At 54.2% G+C, this 26,198-nt stretch overlaps 1 protein-coding gene across 2 annotated transcripts; it reads right to left on the bottom strand.

The window, feature by feature from the left end:
* Nucleotides 1–1,472: 1,472 nt before the first annotated feature.
* LOC137356993 (complexin-3-like) lies at nucleotides 1,473–26,155 on the bottom strand. Of its 2 annotated transcripts, XM_068022921.1 has the most exons (5): nucleotides 25,988–26,155; nucleotides 22,868–22,981; nucleotides 21,535–21,793; nucleotides 20,672–20,759; nucleotides 1,473–2,180 (listed from the first exon to the last, which is right to left on the bottom strand). In XM_068022921.1, the coding sequence occupies exons 2-5, from the start codon at nucleotides 22,977–22,979 to the stop codon at nucleotides 1,956–1,958; spliced, it is 684 nt and encodes a 227-aa protein (XP_067879022.1). In that variant the 5' UTR covers nucleotides 22,980–22,981; nucleotides 25,988–26,155; the 3' UTR covers nucleotides 1,473–1,955. The 2 variants fall into 2 exon arrangements, with proteins under 2 accessions (XP_067879022.1, XP_067879021.1); XM_068022920.1 differs by lacking the exon at nucleotides 25,988–26,155 and having other exon boundaries at nucleotides 22,868–24,319.
* Between the last annotated feature and the right edge of the window lie 43 nt (nucleotides 26,156–26,198).

Below are 26,198 nucleotides of genomic sequence, written 5' to 3'. Positions count from 1 at the left end.
ACCGCTTGGTGTGGGCGGAGTTTACTCCGCTACGTGCACGGGCGGGGTCCCCGTACTGGCACTTTAACAACCGGCTGCTGGAGGACGTGCGATTTCGGGACTCGTTCTGTCGATTCTCGGCTGACCGGTGAAGGAAGCAGGGGGACTTCCCCTCCTTGAGGCTATGGTGGGATGTGGGCAAGACTCACATCCACGTCCTGTGTCAGAAGTACGCGAAAGGGTCGACCAAGAGGCAGGAAGCCGAGATCGGGCTCCTAGAGAGGGAGGTGCTCGACTTGGGAGTCCTGCCTTGGTCATGCCATCGCAGACCCGGCCCTGTGACAGGCGTTCAGAGAAAAAAGGGCGCGCTGAGGGACCTGCAGCTCATAGGGTCACAAGATGTGTACATGAGGTCGCAGATCCAGATCCTGGAAGATTTGGACCGCGCCTCACCCTTCTTCTACTCGCTGGAAAAATGGCGGGGGGTCCGTAAGCAGCTGGTTGAGCTGCTGGCCGACGACAGATCCTCCATCACGACTGTCTGGGTGGCTGGCTCCAGGGACGGGCGGAGACATAGCCGAAGCCCCCGAGACGCCCCTCACCTGCGGGTGACGAGGGGACTCTGCAGCGTGGAACACTCCCAGCCGAACTGACCCCCCCTGCTCAGGTGGAACTGCTTAACGGACCCAGGCCCCGAAACCCCCCTCGGGAGCCGATCCCGTAGAATCCAAGCCGCCTTTCAGAATGCCCTCTGTGCCGTTGTACATGGCGTGGAGGGGCTTCATGTACTGGTTGCTCCTGCACACTCTCCACTTCCTCGCCCTCGTCAGCCCTGGCAGTCCGTGTTACCATTTGGCAGCGAGGGGAAACCTCGACGGAGGTCCCTCTTCATGGCAGTCCTCCCCCTTTACATTGGGGACCTGGGGTGGAGGGTGCTGCCCAGGGTAGTCCCGTGCAATAGACTTTTAAGCAAGTTCACGGACTCCCAGACTGTCTGGATGAATCAGTGTTCCACATATATATGGAGTGTGCAAGGTTGCAGCCCCTCTGAGTATTTGAAGGGGCTGCTCCTCATGTTTTGGCCACACTTCAACCCCACGCTCCTGATCTTTGGGCACCCGGTGCGGAGGGGCTTGGGCCGGGAGGAGGATCTCCTCGCCGGTCTGCTCCTGGGCCTGGCCAAGGTGGCAATTCACAGGCCCAGGCTGCGGGCCGTCGTGGGGGGGAGGGGGGTGTCCGTCCGCCCTGATTGCCTGCCCCTCTTCCACAGTTACGTTCGATCGCGCCTGGGCGTCCTTGGAGAAGGAGCATGCGGTGTCTGCCGGTTCGCTTGAAGCCTTCCGTGGCCGGTGGCCAACTGGTGTGCATCGATGCTGAAAATACTATTTTAATTTGAGTTTCTGTTTTATTTATTTGATTCTAATAGTTGTTTATTTAAAATGTATATAAAGGGGGCCTGGGGAATAAAGGCCCCCTCAAGCAAAGTAAGAGAGCCTGGAATATAAAGGTCACCTTATGAAATTTATTTTATATACAGTTAGATACAGAGTAAAGCTCCCTCTACAAAAATTTTTTTTTTAAATGGGGCTAGATACAGGTAGAGGAGGAGCCAAAATATAAAAGAAGTCTAAGTAGCAATAGCTCAGGTTTATGACAGGGAGTCACTTCCCTCAGGGGAGGGGGGTAAGGGTGAGGTAGGGTAGAGAATGCTGGCACCACTGCTACCATTACTCCGCACTGCACCAGCTGTGCAGAGGCAGGTGTTGGTGAAGCTGTGGGCACATGTCTCTATTGTAGACAGAGCAGGGAATGTGGCCATTGGGGAGTCGGAAAAAGCTGTTGGAGAAATCCATCAGAAGAACATTTTGGATCAAACTACTGTACCCCCACCGGCGTCTCCCACCAAAAGAGAGATGGAGAGGTTCCTGGCTTGAACTGGAAGATGGGGATGCTGCTGGGCTTGAACCCTGACCCAGTTACATCAGCGCACACTGTCGTTGTGTGGTCTGGCGCAGGTGGTTGACGGTGGCCTGGGCCGTGTTGGTCAGCTCGGTCAGTTTGGTGTCCGGTAGCCCAGGTAACCCCCTGCGCAGCGATGGCATGTTCTCTGGCCTTCCCCCCACATGGACGATGGCAGCCAGCTCCACAGGCAGATTCACCCTCCCATTCACCGCTCTCAGCTGCTGTGTGTCCTTCTCATTCTGGTAGGGGAGGCGGAAAAGGGGAGAGAGAGAGAGAGAGAGAGAGAGATATTTGAGGACAGCATTCATCTCCAGCCTGCCGTGTTACAGTGATGATTAACATAGCCAGCTCTCCCTCCTCACTGAGGTCCTACTACAGAAACTGGAGCCCAGAAACCAGGCTGACACACCCAGGGCAGGCCCAAGGGGGCGTTGCACTGCCTGGCTGGGATAGACAAACTTTTGGTCTCTCAGGGAATCAAGGGATATGGCGAGCGGGCGGGAAAGTGGAGTTGACGTCTAAGGTCAGCCATGATCGTATTGATTAGCGGAACAGGCTTGACGGGCAATATGGTCTAATCCTGCTCCTATTTCTTGTGTTAAAGGGAACTCTTTCAGGTGAGACATTAAACTGAGGCACCATTCGCCCTCTCCTAGAATCAAAGAATGGTACAGCACGGAAAGAGGCCACTGTCTCCACGCCATCTCTCTGCAAGAGCAATTCAGCTAGTCCCACTCCCCAGCCTTCTCGCCATAGATCTGAAAATCTTTTTTGTTCAGATAATTATCCAATTCTCTTTTGAAAGCCACAATTGAATCCATCTCTACCGAACTTTCATTCCACAACCTAACCACGCGCTGCATAAAAAAGTTTTTCCTCATGTCACCTCTGGTTTTTACCATCCTTCTGCCAATGTGAAACGTTTCTCCCTATTTACTCTGTCCAGACCCCTCATTTTGAATATCTCTATCAAATATCTCTCAACCTTCTCGAAGAACAACAGTCTCAACTTCTCCAATCTATCCCCGTAACTAAAGTTCCTCATCCCTAGAACCATTCTGATAAACGTTTGACACACCCTCTCGAAAGCCTTCATATCCTTCCTAAAGTATGCTGCCCAGAATTGGACACAATACTCAGTTACGGTTTTATGACAGTTCACCACAACTCCCTTGTTTTTGTACTCTTTGCTTCTATTTATAAAGTCCAAGGTCCCATATGCCTTATTCTCAACCTGCCCTGCCACCTTCAACGGTTTGCACACATATACCCCCAGATCCCTTTATTCTTGCACCTTAGAACTGTACCCTTTATTTTATATTGCCTCTCCTCGTTCTTCCGACCAAAATGAATCACTTCACACGTTCTTGTATTAAATTTCATCTGTCATGTGTCTGCCCATTCCATCAGCCGGTCTATGTTCTCTTGGAGTCTATCACTATCCTCCTCAGTACACAATACGTCAAAGTCTGTCATCTGCAAATTTTGAAATGATGCTCAGCACACCCAAGTCTTGGTCATTAATATAGATCAATGAAAGCAGTATTCCTAATACTGACCCCTGGGGAACCCCACTATATATCTTCCTCCAGTCTGAAAAACAACTGTTCACCACTCCTGTTTCCTGTCACTCAGCAAGTTTCGTATCTATGCTGCCACTGTCACTTTTATTCCATGGGCTCAAAATCTGCTGATAAACCTGTTACGTGGCACTTTATTAAATGCTTTTTGAAAGTACATGTATACATCAACCACGTTACCCTCATCCAGTGTTTCAACTACCTCCTCTTCCACTACGACACAAATAAATGTACAAGATCCCATGGTCACTATTGGAAGAGCAGGGCATTTTGTTTGGCCGCCACATCCTGGGGTTAATATTTATCCCTCAAGCACCATCAATAAAACAGATGATCTGGTCTTTGCGACATTGCTGTGAGTGGGGTCTTGCTGTGCACAAATTGGCTGCTGCGTTTCCTACATTACAACAGTGACCCCAATTTATCCTTCCTGTCAGAAGCAAAATGTTTCCCAAGATCATCAGCTCACCCTGGTGTGAAACCCACAAAAACACACAGACCTCCCCTCTCCCACTAGCCACGTATTCGAACACACAGACCTCCCCTCTCCCACTAGCCACGTATTCGAACACACAGACCTCCCCTCTCCCACTAGCCACGTATTCGAACACACAGACCGCCCCTCACCCAGTAGCCGTGTGCTGTAACACAGACCGCCCCTCACCCAGTAGCCGTGTGCTGTAACACAGACCGCCCCTCACCCAGTAGCCGTGTGCTGTAACACAGACAGACCGCCCCTCTCCCACTAGCCGTGTGCTGGAACACAGACCGCCCCTCTCCCACTAGCCGTGTGCTGCAACACACAGACCTCCCCTCTCCCACTAGCCGTGTGCTGGAACACAGACCGCCCCTCTCCCACTAGCCGTGTGTTGTAACACACAGACCTCCCCTCTCCCACTAGCCGTGTGTTGTAACACACAGACCGCCCCTCTCCCACTAGCTGTGTGTTGTAACACAGACTGCCCCTCCCCCAGGAGCAGTGTGCTGTAACACAGACAGACCGCCCCTCCCCCAGGAGCCGTGTGCTGTAACACAGACAGACCGCCCCTCTCCCACTAGCTGTGTGTTGTAACACTGACTGCCCCTCCCCCAGGAGCCGTGTGCTGTAACACAGACAGACAGCCCCTCACCCAGTAGCCGTGTGTTGTAACACACAGACCTCCCCTCTCCCACTAGCCGTGTGTTGTAACACACAGAGCTCCCCTCTCCCACTAGCCGTGTGCTGCAACACACAGACCTCCCCTCTCCCACTAGCCGTGTGCTGTAACACAGACCGCCCCTCTCCCACTAGCCGTGTGCTGCAACACACAGACCTCCCCTCTCCCACTAGCCGTGTGCTGTAACACAGACCGCCCCTCTCCCACTAGCCGTGTGCTGCAACACACAGACCGCCCCTCTCCCACTAGCTGTGTGTTGTAACACACAGACCTCCCCTCTCCCAATAGCCGTGTGCTGGAACACAGACCTCCCCTCTCCCACTAGCCGTGTGTTGTAACACACAGACCTCCCCTCCCCCAGGAGCCGTGTGTTGTAACACACAGACCTCCCCTCTCCCACTAGCCGTGTGTTGTAACACACAGACCTCCCCTCTCCCACTAGCCGTGTGTTGTAACACACAGACCTCCCCTCTCCCACTAGCCGTGTGTTGTAACACACAGACCGCCCCTCTCCCACTAGCTGTGTGTTGTAACACACAGACCGCCCCTCTCCCACTAGCCGTGTGCTGTAACACAGACCTCCCCTCACCCACTAGCCGTGTGCTGTAACACAGACCTCCCCTCACCCACTAGCTGTGTGTTGTAACACACAGACCTCACCTCTCCCACTAGCTGTGTGTTGTAACACACAGACCTCCCCTCTCCCACTAGCCGTGTGTTGTAACACACAGACCTCCCCTCTCCCACTAGCCGTGTGCTGTAACACACAGACCTCCCCTCTCCCACTAGCCGTGTGTTGTAACACACAGACCTCCCCTCTCCCACTAGCCATGTGCTGTAACACACAGACCTCCCCTCTCCCACTAGCCGTGTGTTGTAACACACAGACCTCCCCTCTCCCACTAGCCGTGTGCTGTAACACAGACCGCCCCTCTCCCACTAGCTGTGTGTTGTAACACACAGACCTCCCCTCTCCCACTAGCCGTGTGCTGGAACACAGACCGCCCCTCTCCCACTAGCCGTGTGTTGTAACACACAGACCTCCCCTCTCCCACTAGCCGTGTGTTGTAACACACAGACCGCCCCTCTCCCACTAGCTGTGTGTTGTAACACAGACTGCCCCTCCCCCAGGAGCCGTGTGCTGTAACACAGACAGACCGCCCCTCCCCCAGGAGCCGTGTGCTGTAACACAGACAGACCGCCCCTCCCCCAGGAGCCGTGTGCTGCAACACAGACAGACCGCCCCTCCCCCAGGAGCCGTGTGCTGCAACACAGACAGACCGCCCCTCTCCCACTAGCCGTGTGCTGGAACACAGACCGCCCCGCTCCCACTAGCCGTGTGCTGCAACACACAGACCTCCCCTCTCCCACTAGCCGTGTGCTGTAACACAGACCGCCCCTCTCCCACTAGCTGTGTGTTGTAACACACAGACCTCCCCTCTCCCACTAGCCGTGTGCTGGAACACAGACCGCCCCTCTCCCACTAGCCGTGTGCTGCAACACACAGACCTCCCCTCTCCCACTAGCCGTGTGCTGGAACACAGACCGCCCCTCTCCCACGAGCCGTGTGTTGTAACACACAGACCTCCCCTCTCCCACTAGCCGTGTGTTGTAACACACAGACCGCTCCTCTCCCACTAGCTGTGTGTTGTAACACAGACTGCCCCTCCCCCAGGAGCCGTGTGCTGTAACACAGACAGACCGCCCCTCCCCCAGGAGCCGTGTGCTGTAACACAGACAGACCGCCCCTCTCCCACTAGCTGTGTGTTGTAACACTGACTGCCCCTCCCCCAGGAGCCGTGTGCTGCAACACAGACAGACCGCCCCTCTCCCACTAGCTGTGTGTTGTAACACTGACTGCCCCTCCCCCAGGAGCCGTGTGCTGTAACACAGACAGACAGCCCCTCACCCAGTAGCCGTGTGTTGTAACACACAGACCTCCCCTCTCCCACTAGCTGTGTGTTGTAACACAGACCGCCCCTCTCCCACTAGCTGTGTGTTGAAACACAGACCTCCCCTCTCCCACGAGCTGTGTGTTGTAACACGGACCTCCCCTCTCCCACTAGCTGTGTGTTGTAACACAGTCAAACCTCACCTCTCCCACTAGCTGTGTGTTGTAACACACAGACCTCCCCTCTCCCACTAGCGGTGTGTTGTAACACAGACCTCCCCTCTCCCACTAGCTGTGTGTTGTAACACAGACCTCCCCTCTCCCACTAGCTGTGTGTTGTAACACAGACCTCCCCTCTCCCACTAGCTGTGTGTTGTAACACAGACCTCCCCTCTCCCACTAGCTGTGTGTTGTAACACAGACCTCCCCTCTCCCACTAGCTGTGTGTTGTAACACACAGACCTCCCCTCTCCCACTAGCCGTGTGTTGTAACACACAGACCTCCCCTCTCCCACTAGCTGTGTGTTGTAACACAGACTGCCCCTCCCCCAGGAGCCGTGTGCTGTAACACAGACAGACCGCCCCTCCCCCAGGAGCCGTGTGCTGTAACACAGACAGACAGCCCCTCACCCAGTAGCCGTGTGTTGTAACACACAGACCTCCCCTCTCCCACTAGCTGTGTGTTGTAACACTGACTGCCCCTCCCCCAGGAGCCGTGTGCTGGAACACAGACAGACAGCCCCTCACCCAGTAGCCGTGTGTTGTAACACACAGACCTCCCCTCTCCCACTAGCTGTGTGTTGTAACACACAGACCTCCCCTCTCCCACTAGCTGTGTGTTGTAACACACAGACCTCCCCTCTCCCACTAGCTGTGTGTTCTAACACACAGACCTCCCCTCTCCCACTAGCTGTGTGTTCTAACACACAGACCTCCCCTCTCCCACTAGCTGTGTGTTCTAACACACAGACCTCCCCTCTCCCACTAGCCGTGTGTTGTAACACACAGACCTCCCCTCTCCCACTAGCCGTGTGTTGTAACACACAGACCTCCCCTCTCCCACTAGCCGTGTGTTGTAACACACAGACCTCCCCTCTCCCACTAGCCGTGTGTTGTAACACACAGACCTCCCCTCTCCCACTAGCTGTGTGTTGTAACACACAGACCTCCCCTCTCCCACTAGCTGTTTGTTGGAACACACAGACCTCCCCTCTCCCACTGGCCGTGTGTTGTAACACACAGACCTCCCCTCTCCCACTAGCTGTGTGCTGTAACACAGACTGCCCCTCCCCCAGGAGCCGTGTGCTGCAACACAGACAGACCGCCCCTCTCCCACTAGCTGTGTGTTGTAACACAGACTGCCCCTCCCCCAGGAGCCGTGTGCTGCAACACACAGACCTCCCCTCTCCCACTAGCCGTGTGTTGTAACACACAGACCGCCCCTCACCCACTAGCCGTGTGCTGCAACACACAGACCTCCCCTCTCCCACTAGCCGTGTGCTGGAACACAGACCGCCCCTCTCCCACTAGCCGTGTGCTGCAACACACAGACCTCCCCTCTCCCACTAGCCGTGTGCTGTAACACAGACCGCCCCTCTCCCACTAGCTGTGTGTTGTAACACACAGACCTCCCCTCTCCCACTAGCCGTGTGCTGGAACACACAGACCGCCCCTCTCCCACTAGCCGTGTGTTGTAACGCACAGACCTCCCCTCTCCCACTAGCCGTGTGTTGTAACACACAGACCGCCCCTCTCCCACTAGCTGTGTGTTGTAACACAGACTGCCCCTCCCCCAGGAGCCGTGTGCTGTAACACAGACAGATCGCCCCTCCCCCAGGAGCCGTGTGCTGTAACACAGACAGACCGCCCCTCTCCCACTAGCTGTGTGTTGTATCACAGACTGCCCCTCCCCCAGGAGCCGTGTGCTGCAACACACAGACCTCCCCTCTCCCACTAGCCGTGTGCTGGAACACAGACCGCCCCTCTCCCACTAGCCGTGTGCTGCAACACACAGACCTCCCCTCTCCCACGAGCCGTGTGCTGGAACACAGACCGCCCCTCTCCCACTAGCCGTGTGTTGTAACACACAGACCTCCCCTCTCCCACTAGCCGTGTGTTGTAACACACAGACCGCCCCTCTCCCACTAGCTGTGTGTTGTAACACAGACTGCCCCTCCCCCAGGAGCCGTGTGCTGTAACACAGACAGACCGCCCCTCCCCCAGGAGCCGTGTGCTGTAACACAGACAGACCGCCCCTCTCCCACTAGCTGTGTGTTGTAACACTGACTGCCCCTCCCCCAGGAGCCGTGTGCTGTAACACAGACAGCCCCTCTCCCACTAGCCGTGTGTTGTAACACACAGACCTCCCCTCTCCCACTAGCCGTGTGCTGCAACACACAGACCTCCCCTCTCCCACTAGCCGTGTGCTGTAACACAGACCGCCCCTCTCCCACTAGCCGTGTGCTGCAACACACAGACCTCCCCTCTCCCACTAGCCGTGTGCTGTAACACAGACCGCCCCTCTCCCACTAGCCGTGTGCTGCAACACACAGACCGCCCCTCTCCCACTAGCCGTGTGCTGCAACACACAGACCGCCCCTCTCCCACCAGCTGTGTGTTGTAACACACAGACCTCCCCTCTCCCACTAGCCGTGTGCTGGAACACACAGACCGCCCCTCTCCCACTAGCTGTGAGTTGTAACACACAGACCTCCCCTCTCCCACCAGCTGTGTGTTGTAACACACAGACCTCCCCTCTCCCACTAGCCGTGTGCTGGAACACAGACCGCCCCTCTCCCACTAGCCGTGTGTTGGAACACACAGACCTCCCCTCTCCCACTAGCCGTGTGCTGCAACACACAGACCTCCCCTCTCCCACTAGCCGTGTGCTGGAACACAGACCGCCCCTCTCCCACTAGCCGTGTGTTGTAACACACAGACCTCCCCTCTCCCACTAGCCGTGTGCTGCAACACACAGACCTCCCCTCTCCCACTAGCCGTGTGCTGGAACACAGACCGCCCCTCTCCCACTAGCCGTGTGTTGTAACACACAGACCTCCCCTCTCCCACTAGCCGTGTGTTGTAACACACAGACCGCCCCTCTCCCACTAGCTGTGTGTTGTAACACAGACTGCCCCTCCCCCAGGAGCCGTGTGCTGTAACACAGACAGACCGCCCCTCCCCCAGGAGCCGTGTGCTGTAACACAGACAGACCGCCCCTCCCCCACTAGCTGTGTGTTGTAACACTGACTGCCCCTCCCCCAGGAGCCGTGTGCTGTAACACAGACAGCCCCTCTCCCACTAGCCGTGTGTTGTAACACACAGACCTCCCCTCTCCCACTAGCCGTGTGCTGCAACACACAGACCTCCCCTCTCCCACTAGCCGTGTGCTGTAACACAGACCGCCCCTCTCCCACTAGCCGTGTGCTGCAACACACAGACCTCCCCTTTCCCACTAGCCGTGTGCTGTAACACAGTCCGCCCCTCTCCCACTAGCCGTGTGCTGCAACACACAGACCGCCCCTCTCCCACCAGCCGTGTGTTGTAACACACAGACCTCCCCTCTCCCACTAGCCGTGTGCTGGAACACACAGACCTCCCCTCTCCCACTAGCCATGTGTTGTAACACACAGACCTCCCCTCCCCCAGGAGCCGTGTGTTGTAACACACAGACCTCCCCTCTCCCACTAGCCGTGTGTTGTAACACACAGACCTCCCCTCTCCCACTAGCTGTGTGTTGTAACACACAGACCTCCCCTCTCCCACTAGCTGTGTGTTGCAACACACAGACCGCCCCTCTCCCACTAGCCGTGTGTTGTAACACACAGACCGCCCCTCTCCCACTAGCCGTGTGCTGTAACACAGACCTCCCCTCACCCACTAGCCGTGTGCTGTAACACAGACCTCCCCTCACCCACTAGCTGTGTGCTGTAACACACAGACCTCCCCTCTCCCACTAGCTGTGTGTTGTAACACACAGACCTCCCCTCTCCCACTAGCTGTGTGTTGTAACATACAGACCTCCCCTCTCCCACTAGCCATGTGTTGTAACATACAGACCTCCCCTCTCCCACTAGCCGTGTGTTGTAACACACAGACCTCCCCTCTCCCACTAGCCGTGTGTTGTAACACACAGACCTCCCCTCTCCCACTAGCTGTGTGTTGTAACACACAGACCTCCCCTCTCCCACTAGCCGTGTGTTGTGACACACAGACCTCCCTTCTCCCACTCGCCTTGTGTTGGAACACACAGACCTCCCCTCTCCCACGAGCCGTGTGTTGTAACACACAGACCGCCCCTCTCCCACTAGCTGTGTGTTGTAACACACAGACCTCCCCTCTCCCACTAGCCGTGTGCTGGAACACAGACCGCCCCTCTCCCACGAGCCGTGTGTTGTAACACACAGACCTCCCCTCTCCCACTCGCCGTGTGTTGTAACACACAGACCGCCCCTCTCCCACTAGCTGTGTGTTGTAACAGACTGCCCCTCCCCCAGGAGCCGTGTGCTGTAACACAGACAGACCGCCCCTCTCCCACTAGCTGTGTGTTGTAACACACAGACCTCCCCTCTCCCACTAGCCGTGTGCTGGAACACAGACCGCCCCTCTCCCACTAGCCGTGTGTTGTAACACACAGACCTCCCCTCTCCCACTAGCCGTGTGTTGTAACACACAGACCGCCCCTCTCCCACTAGCTGTGTGTTGTAACACAGACTGCCCCTCCCCCAGGAGCCGTGTGCTGTAACACAGACAGACCGCCCCTCCCCCAGGAGCCGTGTGCTGTAACACAGACAGACCGCCCCTCTCCCACTAGCTGTGTGTTGTAACACTGACTGCCCCTCCCCCAGGAGCCGTGTGCTGCAACACAGACAGACAGCCCCTCACCCAGTAGCCGTGTGTTGTAACACACAGACCTCCCCTCTCCCACTAGCTGTGTGTTGTAACACACAGACCTCCTCTCTCCCACTAGCTGTGTGTTGTAACACGGACCTCCCCTCTCCCACTAGCCGTGTGTTGTAACACACAGACCTCCCCTCTCCCACTAGCTGTGTGTTGTAACACAGTCAGACCTCACCTCTCCCACTAGCTGTGTGTTGTAACACACAGACCTCCCCTCTCCCACTAGCTGTGTGTTGTAACACAGACCTCCCCTCTCCCACTAGCTGTGTGTAGTAACACAGACCTCCCCTCTCCCACTAGCTGTGTGTTGTAACACAGACCTCCTCTCTCCCACTAGCTGTGTGTTGTAACACACAGACCTCCCCTCTCCCACTAGCCGTGTGTTGTAACACACAGACCTCCCCTCTCCCACTAGCCGTGTGTTGTAACACACAGACCTCCCCTCTCCCACTAGCCGTGTGTTGTAACACACAGACCTCCCCTCTCCCACTAGCCGTGTGTTGTAACACACAGACCGCCCCTCTCCCACTAGCCGTGTGCTGCAACACACAGACCTCCCCTCTCCCACTAGCCGTGTGCTGGAACACAGACCGCCCCTCTCCCACTAGCCGTGTGTTGTAACACACAGACCTCCCCTCTCCCACTCGCCGTGTGTTGTAACACACAGACCGCCCCTCTCCCACTAGCTGTGTGTTGTAACACAGACTGCCCCTCCCCCAGGAGCCGTGTGCTGTAACACAGACAGACCGCCCCTCCCCCAGGAGCCGTGTGCTGTAACACAGACAGACCGCCCCTCTCCCACTAGCTGTGTGTTGTAACACAGACTGCCCCTCCCCCAGGAGCCGTGTGCTGTAACACAGACAGACAGCCCCTCTCCCACTAGCTGTGTGTTGAAACACAGACCTCCCCTCTCCCACTAGCTGTGTGTTATAACACAGACCTCCCCTCTCCCACTAGCTGTGTGTTGTAACACAGTCAGACCTCCCCTCTCCCACTAGCTGTGTGTTGTAACACAGACCTCCCCTCTCCCACTAGCTGTGTGTTGTAACACAGACCTCCCCTCTCCCACTAGCTGTGTGTTGTAACACAGACCTCCCCTCTCCCACTAGCTGTGTGTTGCAACACAGACCTCCCCTCTCCCACTAGCTGTGTGTTGTAACACAGACCTCCGCTCTCCCACTAGCTGTGTGTTGTAACACAGACCTCCCCTCTCCCACTAGCTGTGTGTTGTAACACAGACCTCCTCTCTCGCACTAGCTGTGTATTATAACACACAGACCTCCCCTCTCCCACTAGCTGTGTGTTGTAACACACAGACCTCCCCTCTCCCACTAGCTGTGTGTTGTAACACACAGACCTCCCCTCTCCCACTAGCTGTGTGTTGTAACACACAGACCTCCCCTCTCCCACTAGCCGTGTGCTGCAACACACAGACCTCCCCTCTCCCACTAGCCGTGTGTTGTAACACACAGACCTCCCCTCTCCCACTAGCCGTGTGTTGTAACACACAGACCGCCCCTCTCCCACTAGCCGTGTGCTGGAACACAGACAGCCCCTCTCCCACTAGCCGTGTGCTGCAACACACAGACCTCCCCTCTCCCACTAGCCGTGTGTTGTAACACACAGACCTCCCCTCACCCACTAGCCGTGTGCTGGAACACAGACCGCCCCTCTCCCACTAGCTGTGTGTTGTAACACAGACCTCCCCTCTCCCACTAGCTGTGTGTTGTAACACACAGACCTCCCCTCACCCACTAGCCGTGTGCTGGAACACAGACCGCCCCTCTCCCACTAGCTGTGTGTTGTAACACACAGACCTCCCCTCTCCCACTAGCCGTGTGTTGTAACACACAGACCTCCCCTCACCCACTAGCCGTGTGCTGGAACACAGACCGCCCCTCTCCCACTAGCTGTGTGTTGTAACACACAGACCTCCCCTCTCCCACTAGCTGTGTGTTGTAACACAGACCTCCCCTCACCCACTAGCCGTGTGTTGAAACACACAGACCTCCCCTCTCCCACTAGCTGTGCGTTGTAACACACAGACCTCCCCTCTCCCACTAGCTGTGTGTTGTAACACACAGACCTCCCCTCTCCCACTAGCTGTGTGTTGTAACACACAGACCTCCCCTCTCCCACTAGCTGTGTGTTGTAACACACAGACCTCCCCTCTCCCACTAGCTGTGTGTTGTAACACACAGACCTCCCCTCTCCCACTAGCTGTGTGTTGTAACACACAGACCTCCCCTCTCCCACTAGCCGTGTGTTGTAACACACAGACCTCCCCTCTCCCACTAGCTGTGTGCTGTAACACAGACCTCCCCTCTCCCACTAGCTGTGTGTTGTAACACACAGACCTCCCCTCACCCACTAGCCGTGTGTTGAAACACACAGACCTCCCCTCTCCCACTAGCCGTGTGTTGTAACACAGACCTCCCCTCTCCCACTAGCTGTGCGTTGTAACACACAGACCTCCCCTCTCCCACTAGCCGTGTGTTGTAACACAGACCTCCCCTCACCCACTAGCCGTGTGCTGTAACACAGACCTCCCCTCACCCACTAGCCGTGTGTTGTAACACAGACCTCCCCTCTCCCACTAGCCGTGTGTTGTAACACAGACCTCCCCTCTCCCACTAGCCGTGTGCTGTAACACAGACCTCCCCTCTCCCACTAGCCGTGTGCTGTAACACAGACCTCCCCTCTCCCACTAGCCGTGTGCTGTAACACAGACCTCCCCTCTCCCACTAGCCGTGTGTTGTAACACACAGACCTCCCCTCTCCCACTAGCCGTGTGTTGTAACACACAGACCTCCCCTCTCCCACTAGCTGTGTGTTGTAACACACAGACCTCCCCTCTCCCACTAGCTGTGTGTTGTAACACACAGACCTCCCCTCTCCCACTAGCTGTGTGTTGTAACACAGACCTCCCACTAGCTGTGTGTTGTAACACAGACCTCCCCTCAAACACTAGCTGTGTGTTGTAACACACAGACCTCCCCTCTCCCAGTAGCTGTGTGTTGTAACACACAGACCTCCCCTCTCCCACTAGCTGTGTGTTGTAACACACAGACCTCCCCTCTCCCACTAGCTGTGTGTTGTAACACACAGACCTCCCCTCTCCCACTAGCTGTGTGTTGTAACACACAGACCTCCCCTCTCCCACTAGCTGTGTGTTGTAACACACAGACCTCCCCTCTCCCACTAGCTGTGTGTTGTAACACACAGACCTCCCCTCTCCCACTAGCTGTGTGTTGTAACACACAGACCTCCCCTCTCCCACTAGCTGTGTGTTGTAACACACAGACCTCCCCTCTCCCACTAGCTGTGTGTTGTAACACACAGACCTCCCCTCTCCCACTAGCTGTGTGTTGTAACACACAGACCTCCCCTCTCCCACTAGCTGTGTGTTGTAACACACAGACCTCCCCTCTCCCACTAGCTGTGTGTTGTAACACACAGACCTCCCCTCTCCCACTAGCTGTGTGTTGTAACACACAGACCGCCCCTCTCCCACTAGCTGTGTGTTGTAACACACAGACCGCCCCTCTCCCACTAGCTGTGTGTTGTAACACAGACTGCCCCTCCCCCAGGAGCCGTGTGCTGTAACACAGACAGACCGCCCCTCACCCAGTAGCCATGTGTTGTAACACACAGACCGCCCCTCTCCCACTAGCCGTGTGCTGGAACACAGACAGCCCCTCTCCCACTAGCCGTGTGCTGCAACACACAGACCTCCCCTCTCCCACTAGCCGTGTGTTGTAACACACAGACCTCCCCTCTCCCACTAGCCGTGTGTTGTAACACACAGACCTCCCCTCTCCCACTAGCCGTGTGTTGTAACACACAGACCTCCCCTCTCCCACTAGCTGTGTGCTGTAACACAGACCTCCCTTCACCCACTAGCCGTGTGCTGTAACACAGACCTCCCCTCACCCACTAGCCGTGTGCTGTAACACAGACCTCCCCTCACCCACTAGCCGTGTGTTGAAACACACAGACCTCCCCTCTCCCACTAGCCGTGCGTTGTAACACACAGACCTCCCCTCTCCCACTAGCTGTGCGTTGTAACACACAGACCTCCCCTCTCCCACTAGCTGTGTGCTGTAACACAGACCTCCCACTAGCTGTGTGCTGTAACACAGACCTCCCCTCACCCACTAGCCGTGTGCTGTAACACAGACCTCCCCTCACCCACTAGCCGTGTGATGTAACACAGACCTCCCCTCTCCCACTAGCCGTGTGTTGTAACACAGACCTCCCCTCTCCCACTAGCCGTGTGCTGTAACACAGACCTCCCCTCTCCCACTAGCCGTGTGCTGTAACACAGACCTCCCCTCTCCCACTAGCCGTGTGCTGTAACACAGACCTCCCCTCTCCCACTAGCCGTGTGCTGTAACACAGACCTCCCCTCTCCCACTAGCTGTGTGTTGTAACACAGACCTCCCACTAGCTGTGTGTTGTAACACAGACCTCCCCTCACCCACTAGCTGTGTGTTGTAACACACAGACCTCCCCTCTCCCAGTAGCTGTGTGTTGTAACACACAGACCTCCCCTCTCCCACTAGCTGTGTGTTGTAACACACAGACCTCCCCTCTCCCACTAGCTGTGTGTTGTAACACACAGACCTCCCCTCTCCCACTAGCTGTGTGTTGTAACACACAGACCTCCCCTCTCCCACTAGCTGTGTGTTGTAACACACAGACCTCCCCTCTCCCACTAGCTGTGTGTTGTAACACACAGACCTCCCCTCTCCCACTAGCTGTGTGTTGTAACACACAGACCTCCCCTCTCCCACTAGCTGTGTGTTGTAACACACAGACCTCCCCTCTCCCACTAGCTGTGTGTTGTAACACACAGACCTCCCCTCTCCCACTAGCTGTGTGTTGTAACACACAGACCTCCCCTCTCCCACTAGCTGTGTGTTGTAACACACAGACCTCCCCTCTCCCACTAGCTGTGTGTTGTAACACACAGACCTCCCCTCTCCCACTAGCTGTGTGTTGTAACACACAGACCGCCCCTCTCCCACTAGCTGTGTGTTGTAACACAGACTGCCCCTCCCCCAGGAGCCGTGTGCTCTAACACAGACAGACCGCCCCTCACCCAGTAGCCATGTGTTGTAACACACAGACCGCCCCTCTCCCACTAGCCGTGTGCTGGAACACAGACAGCCCCTCTCCCACTAGCCGTGTGCTGCAACACACAGACCTCCCCTCTCCCACTAGCCATGTGTTGTAACACACAGACCTCCCCTCTCCCACTAGCCGTGTGTTGTAACACACAGACCTCCCCTCTCCCACTAGCTGTGTGCTGTAACACAGACCTCCCCTCACCCACTAGCCGTGTGCTGTAACACAGACCTCCCCTCACCCACTAGCCGTGTGCTGTAACACAGACCTCCCCTCACCCACTAGCCGTGTGTTGAAACACACAGACCTCCCCTCTCCCACTAGCTGTGCGTTGTAACACACAGACCTCCCCTCTCCCACTAGCTGTGTGCTGTAACACAGACCTCCCACTAGCTGTGTGCTGTAACACAGACCTCCCCTCACCCACTAGCCGTGTGCTGTAACACAGACCTCCCCTCACCCACTAGCCGTGTGTTGTAACACAGACCTCCCCTCTCCCACTAGCCGTGTGTTGTAACACAGACCTCCCCTCTCCCACTAGCCGTGTGCTGTAACACAGACCTCCCCTCTCCCACTAGCCGTGTGCTGTAACACAGACCTCCCCTCTCCCACTAGCCGTGTGCTGTAACACAGACCTCCCCTCTCCCACTAGCCGTGTGCTGTAACACAGACCTCCCCTCTCCCACTAGCCGTGTGTTGTAACACACAGACCTCCCCTCTCCCACTAGCCGTGTGTTGTAACACACAGACCTCCCCTCTCCCACTAGCCGTGTGTTGTAACACACAGACCTCCCCTCTCCCACTAGCCGTGTGTTGTAACACACAGACCTCCCCTCTCCCACTAGCTGTGTGTTGTAACACACAGACCTCCCCTCTCCCACTAGCTGTGTGTTGTAACACACAGACCTCCCCTCTCCCACTAGCTGTGTGTTGTAACACACAGACCTCCCCTCTCCCACTAGCTGTGTGTTGTAACACAGACCTCCCACTAGCTGTGTGTTGTAACACAGACCTCCCCTCACCCACTAGCTGTGTTGTAACACACAGACCTCCCCTCTCCCAGTAGCTGTGTGTTGTAACACACAGACCTCCCCTCTCCCACTAGCTGTGTGTTGTAACACACAGACCTCCCCTCTCCCACTAGCTGTGTGTTGTAACACACAGACCTCCCCTCTCCCACTAGCTGTGTGTTGTAACACACAGACCTCCCCTCTCCCACTAGCTGTGTGTTGTAACACACAGACCTCCCCTCTCCCACTAGCTGTGTGTTGTAACACACAGACCTCCCCTCTCCCACTAGCTGTGTGTTGTAACACACAGACCTCCCCTCTCCCACTAGCTGTGTGTTGTAACACACAGACCTCCCCTCTCCCACTAGCTGTGTGTTGTAACACACAGACCTCCCCTCTCCCACTAGCTGTGTGTTGTAACACACAGACCTCCCCTCTCCCACTAGCTGTGTGTTGTAACACAGACCTCCCACTAGCTGTGTGTTGTAACACAGACCTCCCCTCACCCACTAGCTGTGTGTTGTAACACACAGACCTCCCCTCTCCCACTAGCTGTGTGTTGTAACACACAGACCTCCCCTCTCCCACTAGCTGTGTGTTGTAACACACAGACCTCCCCTCTCCCACTAGCTGTGTGTTGTAACACACAGACCTCCCCTCTCCCACTAGCTGTGTGTTGTAACACACAGACCTCCCCTCTCCCACTAGCTGTGTGTTGTAACACACAGACCTCCCCTCTCCCACTAGCTGTGTGTTGTAACACACAGACCTCCCCTCTCCCACTAGCTGTGTGTTGTAACACACAGACCTCCCCTCTCCCACTAGCTGTGTGTTGTAACACACAGACCTCCCCTCTCCCACTAGCTGTGTGTTGTAACACACAGACCTCCCCTCTCCCACTAGCTGTGTGTTGTAACACACAGACCTCCCCTCTCCCACTAGCTGTGTGTTGTAACACACAGACCTCCCCTCTCCCACTAGCTGTGTGTTGTAACACACAGACCTCCCCTCTCCCACTAGCTGTGTGTTGTAACACACAGACCTCCCCTCTCCCACTAGCTGTGTGTTGTAACACACAGACCGCCCCTCTCCCACTAGCTGTGTGTTGTAACACAGACTGCCCCTCCCCCAGGAGCCGTGTGCTGTAACACAGACAGACCGCCCCTCACCCAGTAGCCATGTGTTGTAACACACAGACCGCCCCTCTCCCACTAGCCGTGTGCTGGAACACAGACAGCCCCTCTCCCACTAGCCGTGTGCTGCAACACACAGACCTCCCCTCTCCCACTAGCCGTGTGTTGTAACACACAGACCTCCCCTCTCCCACTAGCCGTGTGTTGTAACACACAGACCTCCCCTCTCCCACTAGCTGTGTGCTGTAACACAGACCTCCCCTCACCCACTAGCCGTGTGCTGTAACACAGACCTCCCCTCACCCACTAGCCGTGTGCTGTAACACAGACCTCCCCTCACCCACTAGCCGTGTGTTGAAACACACAGACCTCCCCTCTCCCACTAGCCGTGCGTTGTAACACACAGACCTCCCCTCTCCCACTAGCTGTGCGTTGTAACACACAGACCTCCCCTCTCCCACTAGCTGTGTGCTGTAACACAGACCTCCCACTAGCTGTGTGCTGTAACACAGACCTCCCCTCACCCACTAGCCGTGTGCTGTAACACAGACCTCCCCTCACCCACTAGCCGTGTGTTGTAACACAGACCTCCCCTCTCCCACTAGCCGTGTGTTGTAACACAGACCTCCCCTCTCCCACTAGCCGTGTGCTGTAACACAGACCTCCCCTCTCCCACTAGCCGTGTGCTGTAACACAGACCTCCCCTCTCCCACTAGCCGTGTGCTGTAACACAGACCTCCCCTCTCCCACTAGCCGTGTGCTGTAACACAGACCTCCCCTCTCCCACTAGCCGTGTGTTGTAACACACAGACCTCCCCTCTCCCACTAGCCGTGTGTTGTAACACACAGACCTCCCCTCTCCCACTAGCCGTGTGTTGTAACACACAGACCTCCCCTCTCCCACTAGCTGTGTGTTGTAACACACAGACCTCCCCTCTCCCACTAGCTGTGTGTTGTAACACAGACCTCCCACTAGCTGTGTGTTGTAACACAGACCTCCCCTCACCCACTAGCTGTGTGTTGTAACACACAGACCTCCCCTCTCCCAGTAGCTGTGTGTTGTAACACACAGACCTCCCCTCTCCCACTAGCTGTGTGTTGTAACACACAGACCTCCCCTCTCCCACTAGCTGTGTGTTGTAACACACAGACCTCCCCTCTCCCACTAGCTGTGTGTTGTAACACACAGACCTCCCCTCTCCCACTAGCTGTGTGTTGTAACACACAGACCTCCCCTCTCCCACTAGCTGTGTGTTGTAACACACAGACCTCCCCTCTCCCACTAGCTGTGTGTTGTAACACACAGACCTCCCCTCTCCCACTAGCTGTGTGTTGTAACACACAGACCTCCCCTCTCCCACTAGCTGTGTGTTGTAACACACAGACCTCCCCTCTCCCACTAGCTGTGTGTTGTAACACACAGACCTCCCCTCTCCCACTAGCTGTGTGTTGTAACACACAGACCTCCCCTCTCCCACTAGCTGTGTGTTGTAACACACAGACCTCCCCTCTCCCACTAGCTGTGTGCTGTAACACAGACCTCCTCTCACCCAGTAGCCGTGTGCTGTAACACACAGACCTCCCCTCTCCCACTAGCTGTGTGTTGTAACACACACCAATACAGGGGCTGAGTATCCGGACAGCTCACCGAGCCACTCAGAGTTTAATCAGTGATTAAGCCACCAGATGCTCACTTCCTGCTCTGTGTGAATTAGTTAATCTTAGCTGGTGGCCTTGGCACCATGCGGTAGAAAGGGCCCCTCCAGTAACACCTGCAAACAGGTGAAGAACATCTTATCATCTGGGCTCACACCTGAAGAATGGCCAGTGCCCATGAAACCTGTACCCCAGTGGGGGCGTCAGGCCAGGAGGGAGCATTGTGAAGACAAACAGATTGCAACCTGGACAGGCACTGCAAGATGGCCAATACCTGGTGAAGCTGGTACTTCTGTCTCAAATGAGTCCTCATGGCTGCTCTTTCTGCTTTCTTCTGAGCAAGGTCCTCATCTCGCTTCTTCCTGGAAACAGAAAGAAAGTTGAAACCACATCCTGAAATCTTGGACTTGAGGTAACCCAGGTCCCATCTCGCACCAGTGTGGTGTGAGATTGTCAAGTCCCAGTATCAACCCTTCAGCAATTTAAAAAGAAAAGGAAGCTTCAAAACAAGGACAAAGAGTTTTATCCAATGGTGAAGAGGGGAATAAGATGGAACAGGAGTTACTTTTCAGCAACACTATACCTCCCAGACTGGGGCACAGACAGATGGGTGGTGAGATAGAGAGGGGGAGAGGGAAGAATGTGAAGGAAAGCGAGTAAAGGAGATAGGAAGAGGGAACGAGAACATGAGATCTCATAGGGAGAGGCTGAAGTGAAATGAGGATTAACAGTGCAGTAGTGAGAGCTAGAGACTGACTTTTGTAGTTACAGTGCTGGAAGGTGCAAGGATGCTGTGTGTTGTTAGAGTGAGAATGCGGTTTGACTGGCCTTAGTGTCCTAATGTTGGGGGAAAGAGGGAGGGGAAGGGGGAAATCCTCCAGGATTCCTAGCTCCTGAGCAAGACCAGCTCACAGAGAAAGGGTAATAATCATAGAATCCGTTCCCCAAAACGCGGGTTTGAAATAAATCCTGGATTCCCACATAATAAAAAGCAGAATTTGTCTGTCAGTAACTGTGAAGCATTGACATCTGTTGGGAAGCATGAAATTCAGGTGGTCGGACTGAGCAGACAGTGATGCCCCTTCTAGTCAAATAGCCTGTCAACAGTCACGTGAAAGAGATGCCTTTGATGCATACCTCTCTTCCAGTGCCCGCAGGTGCCTCTGGTAATCATCCCGGCTCAGTTTTCCAGGTTTGCTGATCCCTGGGATTTTCCCATCTGTTTGTGACGACACGCAGCACACCATCTGCCCCAACGAATCACCAAGTGCTAGTTTCACCAAAGAGCTCATCCTGCACTCTGGCTGAGAGGTCCAGGCCCACGGGTTCCCAAGAGATGAGCCACCCGACCCTGCTCTTGTTGAAGATAAGACGTACAGCCGAGCATGCACAAGATCTGGAGGAAAGGAGATTGAGGGGAGATTTGATAAGAGGTGTACAAGATTATAACAGGCTGAGATAAGTTAGACTAGGAAAAACTGTTCCTGTTAACTGATGGTACAAAAACTAAGGAACACAGATTGAATGTTTTGGGCAAGAGATGCAGGGGGAATGTGAGAATTTTTTTTTTGAAAACGCAGTGAGTGGTAATGACCTGAAACTCTTAATCCATGAGGGTGATAGATGCAGAGACAATTAATCAATGTTTCCAAAAGAAATTTGGAAAAGAAAAAAGAAACACCTGAAGGAAATAAACTGGCAGGGTTACAGGGATAGAGCCAGGGAGTGGGGCTGACTGGATTGCTCCCCAGAGAGCAGGCATGGACTCGATGGGTCGAATGGCCTCCTTCAATGCCATAAATGACTCTAAGACCCAAGACCCAAAAGAAATCCATTGTCAGTCATCAGGACGATCAATCTGAAGAACAGTACCTGTGTCAGGGGGAGATGTCCACCAAGCGGCTCTTTACTCAAAGGACTCAGGAGCTGCCATTTCACCATCAGAATTTAAGGCTTTGAGGGAGTGGGCTTTGTGTGAGGCATTGGCCCTTTGCCTCTGGGACAGGAGTTCTAAACCAGCCCAGATCAGAGATTGCATCCGTTTTCGTCAAGCTCTAGGAGCGGGAAAGTTGCAAGTGAAAAACACCTTAAGTGTTAACTTTGCGGGATAATAGGCATTGATGGGACAGTGTAGAGGGAGCTTTACTGTGTATCTAACCCCATTTTTTTTTTTTTCTAACCCCCGTACTGTACCTGTCCTGGGAGTGTTTGATGGGGGAAGAGTGTAGAGAGAGCTTTACTCTGTATCTAACCCCGTGCTGTACCTGTCCTGGGTGTGTTTGATGGGACAGTGTAGAGGGAGCTTTACTGTGTATCTAACTCCGTGCTGTACCTGTCCTGGGAGTGTTTGATGGGGACAGTGTAGAGGGAGCTTTACTCTGTATCTAACTCCGTACTGTACCTGTCCTGGGAGTGTTTGATGGGGACAGTGTAGAGGGAGCTTTACTCTGTATCTAACTCCGTGCTGTACCTGTCCTGGGAGTGTTTGATGGGGGACAGTGTAGAGGGAGCTTTACTCTGTAATTGCGTTTGATGTCAGCACTGGGTGCCTGTATTGGAAAGCCCCAATCCAGCTCGGACATCCCTGATGATTAAAAAACATGATTTATAGAATTAGTCTGTAGAGCACAATACAATCAGGGGAACACCACATTTATCTAGTGCAGCATCACCTACACCAATGACACAGCAAAGGACAGCTTACAGAAACCAGTACAGATTTCCCACTAACTATTAATACCCAAAGATGGAGAAGGATCTGCACAATGTACCAGGACTCACCTACTGACAGCTCTCCAACGTGAATCTCCGACTCACACTAGTTTTCCAAGGCAGCAAAATTCCCTAATTCCTCAGCTGTAGCACTGCCAGCTCCCCAAGGTAGAGCATCTCCCTCGGAACAGTATGTTCTAAACAAAGGCAGACCCTTGGAAATCCATTCCAATCCGTTTAGAACAGATTATGTTATAGGATCTCATTTAAGCACGCACACGATAAGCGACCCAACTATTCTTGAGACACTGAATCCTTCACGACCTAAACCTTTCCCCGACAAACACAATACTACAGAAGTGCAGTTTTAAAAAAAAAAAAGATGCCCCTCCCACCTTGTAGGCAGATGGGGTAGAGATGGCAACTATTTACCAGGAGATGCCAGCATTTCATACTCTCACCTGCAGAAAAGGCCACAGAAGGCAAACCTCCCGTTTTCAAATCCCTCCCTGGCCTCATCCCCATCTCTGTGACCTCTTCCAGTCGTACATCCCTAAGAAGTCCCTGCGCTCCTCCAATTCCAGCCTCTTACGCATCCCGATTTCCATCGTCCCACCACTGGCGGCCGTGCCTTCAGCTGCCTGGGCCCCAAGTTCTGGAATTCCCTCCCTAAACCTCTGCATCTCTTTCTCCTCCTTTAAAACTGACCACTTTGACCACACTACTGCAAAGTGCCTTGGGACACTATATATTAAATACACTATATAAATGCAATCTACTGTTGACGGACATGCTTAAAAGGGTCATCATTTACCCACTTTCACCATGGATCATCTCTGCTTAGCAGCTCTTCCACCCCAATCACTCTGTACCCAACATTTAACGTTTTGCCACTGACTGTGCCAAAGGGTGGTACATCTGGCACTCTGTCCCACAAAAAGCAGAAGATGTGAGCTCAGTCGATAGTCTTAAATCAGAGACTGATAGATGTGCACTAGCCAAGGGTATTAAGCGATGTGGAACCACGGCGGCGGATACAGGGCAGCCATGATTTTACTGAATGATGAAATAGGCTTGAGGCTGAATGGCCTTCTCCTGTCCCTATAGTCACTGCAGAAAGGTGTCATTTGTGAAGTGAATTTGAGTTTGCAAGAATGTTATTTTTGGCAGGGAACAATTAGTGATTCAAACCCCCACCCCCCAAGTGGCTCCAGTCAGCCCCCCACACTCACCAAGTGTAACTAACCCTTAATGTACAAGGAATATAGTACAGTCCTAAAGATATCACTAGCTCCACCCCAGTGACTGCCCTAAGCTGTCAGACTCCTCATCTGCCATCAAGCCTCTCTCCACCATCTTCAACTAGTTCAGGACTCTGCTGCATGTACCCTGTCCAAATCACACCTACTGCCTCGCTGACCCATGACCATCAAACCTACCTATACTGCTTCCCTGCACCCCCACCCAATACAAGGTTCAAAATAGCCATTGTGTCCATACTCTCTCCAGTACCACAGCTCCATCTCCTCCTGGAGGTTCTGCATCCCTCCCTCCCTTTCCCCTATCATTTGTTGCAGAGCTTTCAGCTGCATTGGTGCCATGCTCTGCCACTCCCTCTCTAAATATCTTTCAATCACCTCTTCTAACCTCTCCACGGGATGTTTCATGTTTGTTAGAAGCTGTGGGCGGCACAGTGGTTAGCACCGCAGCCTCACAGCTCCAGTGACCCGGGTTCAATTCTGGGTACTGCCTGTGTGGAGTTTGCAAGTTCTCCCTGTGTCTGCGTGGGTTTCCTCCGGGTGCTCCGGTTTCCTCCCATATGCCAAAGACTTGCAGGTTGATAGGTAAATTGGCCATTATAAATTGCCCCTAGTATAGGTAGGTGGTAGGGAAATATAGGGACAGGTGGGGATGTGGTAGGAATATGGAATTAGTGTAGGATTAGTATAAATGGGTGGTTGATGGTCGGCACAGACTCGGTGGGCCGAAGGGCCTGTTTCAGTGCTGTATCTCTAAACTAAACTGTTACATGAACACAATCTCTTAAGTGTCAGGCATGGCTCAGCGGTAGCACTCTCACTCCAAGTCCGAAGGCTGTAGGTTCAGGTACCACTCTGGAGAGCACAAACTCTAAGCTGACATTGCAGTGTAGCACTAGCTAGTCACTCTCTGTGTTGGAAAGATTACGGGCTCATTCATTTAAACCTTATACGGAGCCTTTGAGACTCCACGGTAAGCAAGTAAAACCACACGCTTATGCTCACACAATGACAATTTGAGAAAGTAACAGAGGGGAAATCAACCTGACAAAGTCTCTAACTCCAGTTAGATTGAAATTCTAGTCAGGAACAGAGCCAGTGTGCACTTCTAGAAAGTGACTCAGTGCAGGTGGTAACAATGTGTGCAAATAATTATTCTTTCACACTGTGGCAACATTGGCACCAGAATTAAAGCAAAGAACAAAGTCCTAACCAGTTATCAGAAGCAAAGCCTGATTGAGTGCAGAAACTTTAAACCCCAGCTTCACTTATAACATACTGCCTGTAACAATGAAGCACTTCAGGATGCCTGAGGATAGTGGTTTTGGCTAAGAGAAGGAATACCGCCCAGGACTCTGGAAGAATTTCTCTGTAATGGCCAAACCACTACATGGAGTCTCAAGGGCAGCGATTAGCTGGTCCCAATTCACAAGTGATTTAACAATCCCGTTACAGCACTGAGACCAGATTTGTCTGCACCATTAATCAGCCTGTTACTGCAAGTGCATGAACTATGAAAACAGCCAGCAGTACAATTCTCCAGTTTGTCCAGAAACACCACTTGGAAATGTACAACACTGGGAACACAAAGATCAATTTACTGGGCATCACATACTAACATGCATTTAGCTGAAGTGCATCTTTTCCTCTGGTCCATTAGCCAGCTGAGGCTCCAATCCCCTCAGGTTACTTCTCCCTTTAGCTTCACCTCCACCCACCAGTTTCTGAGGTCAGTTCTGAAGCCTGTGGTTCATTCTCCTGGTGAGCACATAGCCCTCTCCTCCCTCCACAATCATTTGCATGCAGACAAGTCAAACACAGACTGTGAGA

This window comes from Heterodontus francisci, chromosome 46 (assembly GCF_036365525.1).
Source record: "Heterodontus francisci isolate sHetFra1 chromosome 46, sHetFra1.hap1, whole genome shotgun sequence".
In the NCBI taxonomy this organism is placed as follows: domain Eukaryota; kingdom Metazoa; phylum Chordata; class Chondrichthyes; order Heterodontiformes; family Heterodontidae; genus Heterodontus; species Heterodontus francisci.
The sequence above is the reverse complement of the archived record's forward strand: the minus strand, read 5'-3'. Positions and strand labels throughout refer to the sequence as shown.